The following is a 12,948-nucleotide window of genomic DNA, read 5'->3' as shown; positions in this document are numbered from 1 at the left end:
ATGATTACCAAAAGTGGAATTAATGCCAAGATCGTTTGAAATACAGTTGTAATAATGAGCCTTACAAACAAAGACAATGTTGTTACTAGCTTTGTCAGCTGGAACCTAAACCTATTCCTCATGTAACCTATTTAATTCTTTTATCACTTCTGGTTTACTAAACACAGAAGGATAGATGGTACGTACTTGTGTTTTCATATGTCTAATGCGGGATTTTAATATCCCTCTTATGCTTTTAACCCATTCTGACAATGTATCAAGTTCTTTTTCATATTTAGACCATCGTCTGGCATAATCTTCGACAGAATTCGTAATAGAAGTGAAGTTCTGTCGCCAATTAAAAGACCGAGGTTCTCTGTATTTAGGACCTTTTAGAATAAGTGATTTGAGGTCCTCATTTTCAACTATATCAACATCACCAGTAATGACATGTCCAGCTAGACTATAGTTGAAAGAAGATGAAGAACAAGAACATGTTGGTGGATTACGTATAAGATGGTATATATCTAGGCACTGCAAAGTTTGTTTATAATTAAAAAGTTTGGATGCAATAGTAGAAGTATAGCTGTAGGAAATACAGGGGGTAGACTTGAACTTGAAATAAGTTGGAATACACGACTGAACCCTTTTATGACGAAGAATGTTGCTTATGGTGACGGCATATATTCCTTTGTTTGTAAATTTGAGCTTAAGGAACTGGCGGCATCATTTGGAGGAATATCATCCATGGTCCGTGCTGGTTTATAGAGCCTGTGGTAGGCAACATCCATAATCATAGAGTTCAGTCATAGAGTACAGTTAATAGCTTATTGTGACGTATTATAGGGTTGTTTTTAAAAGTCTATAGTTAATAGCCGATTGTGACGCATTGTAGGGCTATTTAAAGGACACAACACATGTTTCTAAACTTTTTCATTTTTTCAGCAAAATTAACTCTTTTCATGCTTAAAACTACTTTAAATGTGTTTTAAATGTAATGTTTTGCGTAGTTTTCGAGTTTGAAAGCGATGAAATTCAAATCTTTCGATATGCATATTTACTTTCGCTATTTTACGCGCCATTATGTGTGACGTCATATGCGCCCTCGGGTTTGATTGATTCCGCCACGCTCAACAATTTTTCAGTTATTTTTTTTATTGTTTTTATTGGTGGAGGAGAGAACCCAGATACAATGTACTTGGGAAGAGACCACCGACCTTCCGCAAGTAAACTGGAAAACTTTCTCACTTACCAGCGCGAGCGGTATTCGAACCCGCGCCGAGCAGAGGTGAGAGGCCGTGTGATTTTTCCCTTGGGTTTGAAAACACCTATTAGCCATTTCATAAACAGATTAGATTTAATCGACAAAAACCCAATTATCACGTTAACGGTTTGTCAATAATATTACATTAAGATGCTTTGTGCCGTGCTCGGGTGTACTAGTTGTCGGTAGAAAGGATTTAGAATGAGTATTTTTCAATTTTTCGAAGGAAGGTACGAGAAAAGACATACGTATTTAATTTTTTGTTGGAGCAAGAACCTTACCTTTAAGAAACACCCAGTCACCTTTTTAAAAAGCGCTTGGACAGAGACCCTGATAAACTGCGAGAAAATGGATATATGGAAGCTAAGGACTACATAATTCGGTTCTTCAAATTTAATACACACTCGGATCAACTGACCTTCACCTTGTAACAACATACCCGATATAACTTGTGCTTCCAGTTTCTACCAACTGGTAGATTTACAAATAAATTTTAAAGATACAAAATAATTGAACTTTTAATTATATAAATAATAAACTATTGTATTTCTTAACTTAAAATTGATTTATAAAATTATTTCTTCATTGAACTCGTAACATCTTCATTGCGTTAGTATAACGCCGTGTTCCCATTTCCTAACGACGTGCAGATCACAATTCAAAAATGATAATAAGATTGCAGCTTTATCAAAATATAATAATGTGATTTCCACTTTAAATTTGATTATTTTTAATCGATTTGTGTGTGTTTCTTTTTCTTTCTTTCCGAAATGCACCCGGTACAGTAGCTTGGCCTAAGGCCTAGTTGTCAACAATGTAACGTATTATAATTTGTCTAATCCAAAAATAAATAATAATTGCACTGTTTATTTTAGAAAAACACCGCCAATTACAGATATATAAAGGAATAACATTACCAAACAGTTTGTAGACAGCGACCCATATAAACATTATTTACTCTCAATATTGCCGATTTCATACTCGCTTTTCGACCGCTATATTTGGGTATTTACATCGTTATATGTATGCACTGGTGACGAAAACATATAAAACTCGGACAATTTGTCAACATCGATTTAAATGTTGCCCATGGTAAATAATTAGGCCCCTTAAAGCTTGGGTTTTTAATAATATTTCACACTACTTTCACAATCAGTTGATCGAAGAAGGGCGCATGTGACGTCACTGTACCACGTGACTACCTAACTAATTAAATAGACTTTTTGAATAAATTGGAAACAGACACTTATCCTGTAAATTATGACCATGATTCAATCAGAGTACTTGTATTGGTGTAGTAAGTTGTACCAATGTTGTAGCTACATGTACATTGTCTTTTAAAATATTTTAACTTCCAATTGTAAATTAATGAAAGGCGGTTACAAAGTATCTACAGGGTTCATTAATTACAATCATGGATTTGATATACTGGTTCATCTGAACTAGATGCTTTGGTTGTTGTTGGGTTTTTTTTTATCATTATTATTATTTTCAAACTTTGACTGTGGGGTGTTATACATTTATTGCATGATAGTGAGGGAGATGTGAAAATTTATTCACCCAAGAAAAATCATATTCCCCGAGGGCAACGCCCGAGGGGAATATGATTTTTCTTGGGTGAATAAATCTTCATATCTCCCAAACATTCATGCAATAAATTGTTTATAAATTGTTTATTATACCGAAACAAAGCAAAACTACAAAAGTGCATTTGAAATTGGAGTCCGCTCATCTATACATTGTTTGTAGGCCTAGCTGAGATCGCCCTAACGGTAAGGCCACGCCGTCAACGTATTATGGTAGAAGGTACAAACAACGAAATACCGTGATATGATAATCAGTTTTTTTTATTTCCATTCTCCTTGAATGCTGATTTACTTGCTTGTTTTTGTATCAACCAAAACCAGGCGATTTAACTGTGTATCAGAGACCCGAATATTTTATGCCTTACGAACTATGAAAGTATAATGTCTTATTGTGACGTCACAATACACTTCGTCTACCTTGACGTTAAATTTACGGGAAATGCACGAGGCTTCCCAAGGGGTAAATATGATAGTGAGATATGATGTTTGAGAGGGAGATATGAAGTTTTATCATCCCTGACACGTGACTGTCTAGACCAATCAGATTACACGTTGCATAGAATTCTCATACTGAGGTATAATAAACTATTGTATCTATACGTGATATATACTATTGTATGCAAGGTGAAGATAACGAACAGTGATCAATCTCATAACTCCTACAAGCAATACAAAATAGATAGTTGGGCAAACACGGACCCCTGGACACACCAGAGGTGGGATCAGGTGCCTAGGAGGAGTAAGCATCCCCTGTTGACCGGTCACACCCGCCGTGAGCCCCGTATCCTGATCAGGTAAACGGAGTTATCCGCAGTCAAAATCAGTGTGCCAAGAACGGCTTAACAATCGGTATGAAACACGTCAGACAGCATTTGACCCAATGCGAGGTTGTATTGACGAACTAGATCGTTATAACGACCATAGAATTTGCGAAATGCTGATTTCAATGGAGACTGTTGAAACCCCTGTACCATCAACTTGTTTGTCAGTAGCTTACCTCGATTTAAAAACTGACAGATTTAACACTAGCATTACATCATGTCTGACCCCGAACTCCGATATTACTGTGTAAATATTACTATAAATGAATATACTGGTGATTAGTTTACAGAAATTGACTTTTTTGATTTTAAAAGAATTAAAACTCCGCGCTAAGGTCAATACTACATAAAAATAGGTTGTATAATACACGTCATCCAGCCACATCGGCGCAAAATAGCGATTTAGATTTATCATGTCGACATGGAAACATGGGCAGACGTATTACGACTGAAGACCAAATATAATCTTTGCAATCTATATAAAGCTGCTCTTTTTGCAAAGGTAATGGCAAATACGATATCCATATAAAAACCATATTATCACAGATCTTACATACAAATGGAATATAATTTACCGATTAAGAAAGATTGGTCCTAGTCGTAAGACCTTTCGTAACATGGCTCAATCGTCAACAACCCTACTATATACGGTTTATCAAGTGATTCACGGAATCAGCTTTACAAGACTATAGATATGAATTTTTAATTCTACCCCCCCCCCCCCCTCCTCCGCCTTTCTTCACAATGAATCTTGAAACCTCAAAGCTAAATGATAATATCATATATATACATGTATACAAATCATGCATGTATACAATAGGGTACAGTGGCGGATTTAGAGGGGGCGCAGCCGGCGCCCCCCCCCCCCCCCCCCCTCTAAAATTTTCAAATTTAAGGTAAATCGCGGTATCTTGTTTCGGAAAATGTACTAAACGATAAAAGAAGCAATAATTTCTTCCACTCCCGGAAAAATAAATTACAAAATCTTTTGATTTCTTGAATTACTTTATTGGGAGAACTTAATTTTTTCCAAAAAACCCCTTAAAATTTGGGTCATTTTATTAATTTCACCTTTAAGAAATGATATAAAATAGTACAAATGACTAAATAGGAGAAATAGTTCAAGCCCCATAAAATCTGTAAAACCCAGGAGCTTCCGGGGGCTTCGTCCCCTGGACCCCCACGAGGGCTTCGCCCTGGACCCACTGCCTCATAAAGTGGTGCCCCTCGTAACAGCAATTCCTGGATCCGCCCGTGGGATATATCATGTACACGTATCAGATAGAGATACAATACACGTATCAACCCTTGCGTGAGTTACGCCCCTTTCCGCCTCCTCGCGGTAAAAGATCGTGTTTCCCTACGTTGGCCTTCAAAATTCACAGATTTGTAGCTTTGTTATAATACTACAATAATATCCCAGAGTGGGGTAACCCATAAACTTGTATGAAAACTTAATAATTAGCTATAATTCACAGTAGTAACCTCTTACATTGTGTTAGAATAGGTCCTCAGTACCCCTTGCTTGTCGTAAGGGGCGACTAAATGGGGCGGTCCTTCGGATGAGACCGCAAAAACCGAGGCCCCGTGTCACAGCAGGTGTGGCACGATAAAGATCCCTCCATACTCAAAGACCGTAAGCGCCGAGCATAGACCTAAATTTTGCAGCCTTTCACCGGCAATGGTGACGTCTCCATATGAGTGAAATATTCTCGAGAGGGACGTTAAATGATATAAAATCAAATCAAAATCTTACATTTGTTAGGGTGAAGAATGAAATCTTGAATTTTTGGCTGACCCCGTAAAGAGTATCGATATGTGTATAGGATACATTATATCTACCTTTACCTTTCTATACGTTTACCTGATCAAGATATAGGGCTCATGGCGGGTGTGACTGGTCGACAGGGTATAAGTACTCTTAGGCACCTGATCCCACCTCTGGTGTGTCCAGGGGTCTGTATTTGCCCAACTCTCTATTTTATATTGCTTACAGGAGTTATGGCATTGATCATGTTATCTTCACCTTTCATATACATCATATGTATTAAATAGAGATACAATGTGGTATATCGTATGTACACGTTTCCTGTATAGAGAGACACTATGATATGTCATGTATGATATGATAGCGTATATCATATATACACATATCTTGTATACATAGAGTAGGGTATATCATTATACATGCGTTTCATGTATGAGGGTACATATTCATTTATATGACTAATGTAATGAAAGAAAAATTAGAAAAATAAATCTTTTATTTTATTCATATTATTGGAGGTAAAAGGTATTTGGGGATGTTGGTGTCCGCAGAAACACACATCATTATATATATATATATATATATATATATATATATATATATATATATAGAGATAGATAATAGTTACTTTTCGCAATGATCGGTAAAAGTATAGGTAAAAAATAAAAATGAAACACGAAGACGTTTAGTAAAGCTTTAGCGCTTTCATTTCAAATCTTCAGAAGCTTTACATTTAGTAACATAGCGACGTTACGTCACAAACAGCGGAACGTTAAAATTAAACAAATCTAGACGTCGCTATGTTACTAAATGTAAAGCTTCTGAAGATTTGAAATGAAAGCGCTAAAGCTTTACTAAACGTCTTCGTGTTTCATTTTTATTTTTTACCTATATATAAATATATATTAAGGAGGAATTACACATCGTTGTAATGGCTGCCTTCCTTTTGAAACATGAATGAAATTATCATCAATACTTGTGTATTCCTTTTAAATCTAATTGTGTAACTGGGTAGCTTTTGTCAACTGTTAATTTGTAGATTGTAGGTTCCAGTCTAGCAGGGGTTTTGATTTTTTTTTTTAAATTACTTTATACTAAAACTGCATTTTTAACTAAATATTAAAAGTAAATTTGAGAGTTTTCAATTTCAAAATATACTTTTCCTCCACCCTCAATTAAATTACTCGAAAAAGCAACTGCAACGTTTCCCGAGAAGCAGGTGGAAAATCAATAATCACATATTAAATACATGTGTGCAATTGCTTTTTAAACGTCCGTATTGTTTTTATTTTTTCTAGGCTTAAACGTCCAATATTCCAACAACACAAATGAAAGACGAAACTTAGAATAAAACTGAATCGTGTGTCGTTGTTCAGTAGAATTTACGTCCGTTTCCCTGTAGGAAATGTATTCAAACCATTTCATCCTTTCAGCTATTCAAATTTGTTTATATGAATCAGGTAGATTTTATTAATTCTAGTAAGTAATATATTTGTATGATGTTTGCGGTCATGCATGCAGTTGTTATACACGTATGTACAGTTAGGAAAGTTATTGAAACTTGTATCCGGTCCTAATGTGTTCATATACACATGTATACAATAAAATATGTTCAAAGCAACTTATAAATGGACATCCGTGTAACAAAAGTGTTACATTGTCGGCATTCTTACTTCTCTTCTGCAAATCTAAATATTAATGTGTATCAATTACAAACAAACCACGTGACACGTCGTCTTACGAGTGTTGATGAAGTCTAGCAGAATTGATCATACCGTGTCTCGTTAAATGTCCCGGGTAACTTTCGAGCCCCGCTTTGTAAGTGTTCAAATACCGTAATTCATATCATCAAGTGGAAATACAAAATTAAAAGAATGTGTGTAAATAAAGGTTCGGTTTTAAGTGGCCCAGCTGCCAGTAAAGTTCGATCCATCAGTTACGAAATAAAACAAAACTCATAAATAAAGATTCATACATAAAACAACGTTTAATATGATTTCTTCAACACACGTAATCACTCGGATAATCTCACAGACAAACATACAGACAAGTGCAAAATATTAATGTGAGACACTGTTACAATTATGCTTAACTGGAGTCTGCACCTGTCGGGTCTCAATATTAGCAAAATTCGTTGTTAGTGCAGTACACCAATATGTGGAGAGTATTTCATCTCGTAAAATCTCAGTCACAATGAGACAAAATCTGTCTATATTACAGTGTAATACTATTGCATCTGTGAACATGAACAGAGAAAAAAATATTATGCTTTGTACTGCTCTGTCCAGATGTATTTCATTGCACCATTCACGTTTTCAGAGGTGTCGAATGGGACATGATTAAAGTGATATGTAGTGGAGACATAGGCATACACACACACAAACACAGACGTACGGAGAATGCAAATGTTCGTCATGTCATCGACTTGTGGAGGTTAGTTCATATATTAATGAAATGTGTAATGTTTACACTTCAACATTTAAATATCATAGATGAGTGTTTTTGAGACAACTTGTAAACACGTTTCTCGAGAATCCACTTCGCGAAGCGCGGTATTTTTTTGTACGTAGACGACCACTGGCTCCTCGGGCTCGTTGGCTCTGTGTCTCCATGACAACCATCGACGCGGGTTCCCACTGGTCACGCCTCAGACAGTCAGCACACATCGTTGACTCAGTCAGTCAGAATGTGATCGTCATACATATAGAATATTTGGTCCAATCAACATAAATAGCTTTGAATCACAGAACTTGGAATTTAGGCCATGATGACGTATCCTTGTACTCCAAACAGTCTGTGTGATTAGATCTAGGGATCTGAGGGGCTGGCATAGACCCGTAAGATACCTGATTCGCATTCATTTGGTTCATTTGATTTGACATCACCGGAAGTTGCATGTGATTGAGGTAGCCCATATCACTATAGTAACTAGAGTGTCCATAGTTTTGATGGGGATAGGAGGCGGTTTGAGTGTTAGACATTGGGTATCCGCCACGCTGCATGCAACTGTTAGAGTTCAGGATGTCGTTTACGGGAGGGATGGCAGCTGGACTCCAGATGGACGACTGACTGGTCATCACATTTGTGGGTGGGGTACTGACCACGGGAGGTTTACAGTATACTGGGGAGGTAGAGGCTGGGGGTGGGGACTTGGTCTTCTTTGGGGTAGGGGGTTTGGATTTCCCCTCTTGTGCTTTCTGTTGTTGTCTGCATTTGGCGCGTCTGTTTTTAAACCAAACCTACAAAACAAGACATGACAAGACTACTAGGAAGCAAGTTATAGTTTCACGATTACTTAAGATATAAAATTAAGACGATTTGCAAATACAAAAGTTCAAGTCGAAAGGCTATGTATGCATTAGACAGATTTTCAATAATTATTGTTATTATGCTAGATGCGTTCTATGACAATATCGGCAACAATTTGTGTGCATTTCAGATTTAAGAGATTACCAGCACCGAACTGCTCTCAAAAAGGTTAAAATGGTCTCCTTTAAAGCTCAAATGTATATATAATTCACAGCTTAAGAGCATTTATGGTGAATTGTTGACTTGCTTTAAGATATTACATGATTAGTCTCTTGCATCAGAATTACAAACACTCTAACCGAAAATCTTATTTAAACGTTTGCTGGTAATATCAGCATCAGATTGTCGTGCGTTAAAGGATTGTAAATTTCTGTAGTGTCACGGCGATTTATGAATCAAAACTTGTCAAAGCTAATATAAAAAAATATCCATATTACTTATTTAAAAAATGTAGTGAGTGAATCTATTCATTTCATCAATTCTCTCCAGAGAATTCATATCTGTTTTGTTAATTAGGTCTGTCCATGACTGTCACATAATATTGTGTTACTCAATATTGTCACACTCAATTTCAGGGGGTCTTATTCCCGTTACTTCGCCGATAGGTCGTGAATCTAAAATTCCGCGAACTGTCAAATATTTCATAAAAAAGGCAACAATGAATTTCTTCGCTCGATACCAAAAACATGTCGTTGGCATGTATTTATTGTCTAAATTGAAAGGTGAGATGTATATACAAGAGGCTTTTTCGAAGTCATGTAAATTACTATTAATTTGTTTAATAGAGAGAAATAATCGGATAATTACACGGACATCGGGATCGTGATGATGAACCCGTCATGCTTGAACGCCCGGGCTCGGTATTGTCTACTACGGAGCGGTGTCTTACTACTTGCTTGTTTAGTTAAAGAATTAAATAAAAAAACAGACGAAATGGGAAAATGCAAACATCCGTAAGCTATTTATCTTTCTACATTCCATGGGCCTTTGTTTATTCTACCCATTATTGTGTCCGGCTTCATAAGAGCGAGTACAACTTTCTCAGGCCATAGAAAGCATCTCCTCATCAAACGACCAAGCGAATAGGAACACCGAAACAATCTGGTAATTAACACCAAACGATTGTGACACCTGCTTGTATATTGTCCAAACAGGACGGTGTCATTGTTACATATACATTGTATAAACAGAATCCGGAATTAAGTTACCTGGACTCGGGACTCCGGTAAGTTGATTTTAAGGGCCACTTCCTCTCTCATGAAGATGTCCGGGTACCTTGTCTTCTGAAACAGTGATTCCAGGATGTCCAGTTGGGCTCGCGTGAAGGTGGTCCTCTCTCTCCGTTGTTTTCGGGGGTTGGACGCTGAAGACATATACATGTCTATGATAATTAAATGCAGATGTTAATCTGCCTGCATATAGATAAGTCACATACTAAACACATATACAACACTTATCAAATATTAAATATTATGAGGAAATTTTACTTTAAAACCAGTTTGAATATACAAGCTAAGTGGGTGTTTAAATACTAGTTCTGTACTCGATTCAGGGCTTTCAGTTTGTCATAAAACGATTCTGTTTCACAGTTGCTAATTTGTTTAACAAAACGAAAGGTTGAAGAAGTATGTGATAATTGTCCATAGGAAATCAAATTGATCTCTCCCACACAAATTTTGCCAGATATTTCATATACTTTTCAAGTGTTCAAACACAGAGTATCTTCCAGCATGTGAATTCCAATTTTGGTCCAGGTATACTTTGTTATAAAACAGTTAAAGGTATTTTTTAATAAGATAAACAATACGGTTTAAAATTTTCAGGTTTAGATGTGGCACATGGGACAAACATGTCGCACTCTATTGTAAACACTGAAAAATTTTCCTGGTTGTGAATTAAAATGAACATTTTCTTTGAGAGTACATTTTATTGAATTTCTTTCGCCAAGACATGGAAAAAACGTGACCGTGTGAATGAGAAATCCGGTCGGTTGACGCAGATTTTTGAATATAAATTTTTTCTTTTTATCCTTTTCTCGCAGATGCTGCATTTTGAAGTGTACATTAAATTAAAGAGTAGCTTCAAAGTAATTGAATAAAGTCCGATATTTCTATTGGGGACACAGTGAATTGTTATAAACTTAAATTTGCAGTGATAGTGAGTTTGATAGATCAGGTATAGAACCATACGTTATTTTAATAACTTCCAAGTTCCGAAATTTAAATTGACATTTCTACGTGTATCCCAAACACCAGTCTTGATCTGAAGTAGGAGAGGTATCTGTTTACCACATGACAGAGCCGAAATAAAACACAAAAGTATCCCGGGTAGCTTCCCCACTCCCGGACAATACTCAACTGTTAAAGGATGGATATCAAAGAGACCAAGAACGGGCCCCGTGGGGAGATCCGCCATTATTGTTAACTTCCGGAGCGTGAACGGGAGTGCTCCCTCTTTTTCGTTTGGTCATTGTAATTGTTGAAGCTGGTAAGGACCCGTTTCCTGTCCATCTCATTATTTGTATATTTCTCCCGAAAGTAAACCTAATTACTAAATTCTAATGACCTCACGTTAAAAAGAGATCGCTGTCCTGTTACGTCAGTCTGGCAAACCTACTTCCAAATAAGAGCGATCTTCTAAACCTGGCTATTGCGGATTTCTCCGAACATTTTTAATGCTATGGTATCGTTAATAACTATGATCTTCTGAAGCGCCCATATACATAATATCATGTACTAATTTCAAATATACTTTCACGAATATAATGAAAGAATGCAGTAAATCAATTTGATATTTAAAGTAAATCATATGGAAACTAAAAAACAGTGCATTGAAATAACATCATACTGCGAGCAATAGTTTCTATGAATAAACAACACAGTATCTTGTTATTATCCTCTGTAACATTTCTACAATAATCTGCGAAAACGAGCTCTATTTCAGTGAATAGAGTACTTACCGGGATATCCCATGGCTGGGTGCATCATTTCAACGTTTGGAGAGGACAAACTAATGCCATTGACAGAGTAAGGGGGCACCTTGCTGTTTGGAGGGAGAACAGGGGATTGGTTATAAGCCATGCTGGCAATAGACATCGCTGGCTGGGTCTGGATGTGGGGGTCGGGAGAGGCTTCTAGGTACACTTCTGTAGGGGGAGCGGCAGTCTGGCCAGGTTGTTGTCCTTCCGATTCTGACAAAGCACCGGTTTGAACTGAAGAATAATTCACGAATATTTCAGAGTTATCACCATATTGGTTTACATGTGTACTGCGATTGTTCAGTGTGTATCCACTACACCATTATGTCCCAATGAGTAAAGACGTGTACACACAGACACCACGGATATGTCCATTTGTCCTTTCTGTAGTCTGTTTTTAATCCCACCCCTTTCTCCATATGTATTATCTGTCTTTAATAGGGATTGGCTACTAACTGTCAAAGACGACCAATCGGGTTAATCAACATCAGATGCGGGTTTAATATTTTTCCTTCTGATGATAATCATAAAAAGCATGAAACTGCTATTATTCATAGTATGGAAAAAGTGAAGTTTATAGTTTTACTTTCACGGACTATTCGCCGTCATATATTTCCCCGCAACTGTACAAATGAAACTATTAAATGGTACAACTGGATTTTTTCAGTACTTTTTCAGTTTTGGGATGAACGTTGGGTTGGTTTTTTTGTTGTTGTTTTGTTTTTTGTGTGTGTGTGTGTCCTATAGTATTAACATTTTGGTTAATATTGTTAAATTACTTTTCGTGGCATAAAATTGGATGTAAGCAAAAAGCAAGTTATCAAAGAAAATCTTCATTCAGTATAATTAGCAATTCGCTGGGTTCTTCATTAAAAAGCGATGTTTCATTTAATTATTCATTAAATATCGGTCTTCCGCATTCACGGCAAATAAGAAGAGTTCTACTGCTGAATCCTGAACCCTTTGAAAAATTCATTTTCGCTGTTTAGGTATATTAGAAAATTTGTCTCCTGGGAAAATTGTCATTTTTCTTGTAATAAAGTTTTAACAGACTGGAAACGTGAAATTTTTCTTACATGTATTTAAAATCAAGTAAAATTAAAACAACAAAAATCCATAGATTTAATGATTCATTCTAAATATTTCACAAAATTCTTTTTTTTTTTTTAAAGAAACTGCAATATTATATATTTTGCTGCTCGTTAAACTTGGCAGTTTTGGAATGAAAATGAAATAAATTGAAA

The 12,948-nt window shown here is 36.3% G+C and overlaps 1 protein-coding gene across 1 annotated transcript in view; it reads right to left on the bottom strand.

Moving 5' to 3' along the window:
* Nucleotides 1-7,386: 7,386 nt before the first annotated feature.
* Nucleotides 7,387-12,948, bottom strand: part of LOC125650854 (homeobox protein otx5-B-like) — an 8,828-nt gene continuing 3,266 nt past the window's right edge. Inside the window, exons 2-4 of the mRNA XM_048879407.2 lie at nt 11,687-11,938; nt 9,936-10,108; nt 7,387-8,657 (exon numbers count right to left, since the gene is read on the bottom strand). Coding sequence (XP_048735364.1) covers nt 8,160-8,657; nt 9,936-10,108; nt 11,687-11,822 — 807 coding nt within the window. The 5' untranslated portion in view covers nt 11,823-11,938 and the 3' untranslated portion in view covers nt 7,387-8,159. The remainder of the gene's footprint in view (nt 8,658-9,935; nt 10,109-11,686; nt 11,939-12,948) is intronic.

The sequence above is a fragment of the Ostrea edulis genome, chromosome 5, assembly GCF_947568905.1.
Source record: "Ostrea edulis chromosome 5, xbOstEdul1.1, whole genome shotgun sequence".
Taxonomy (NCBI): Eukaryota; Metazoa; Mollusca; class Bivalvia; order Ostreida; family Ostreidae; genus Ostrea; species Ostrea edulis.
This window is presented reverse-complemented; position numbering and strand designations above follow the sequence as displayed.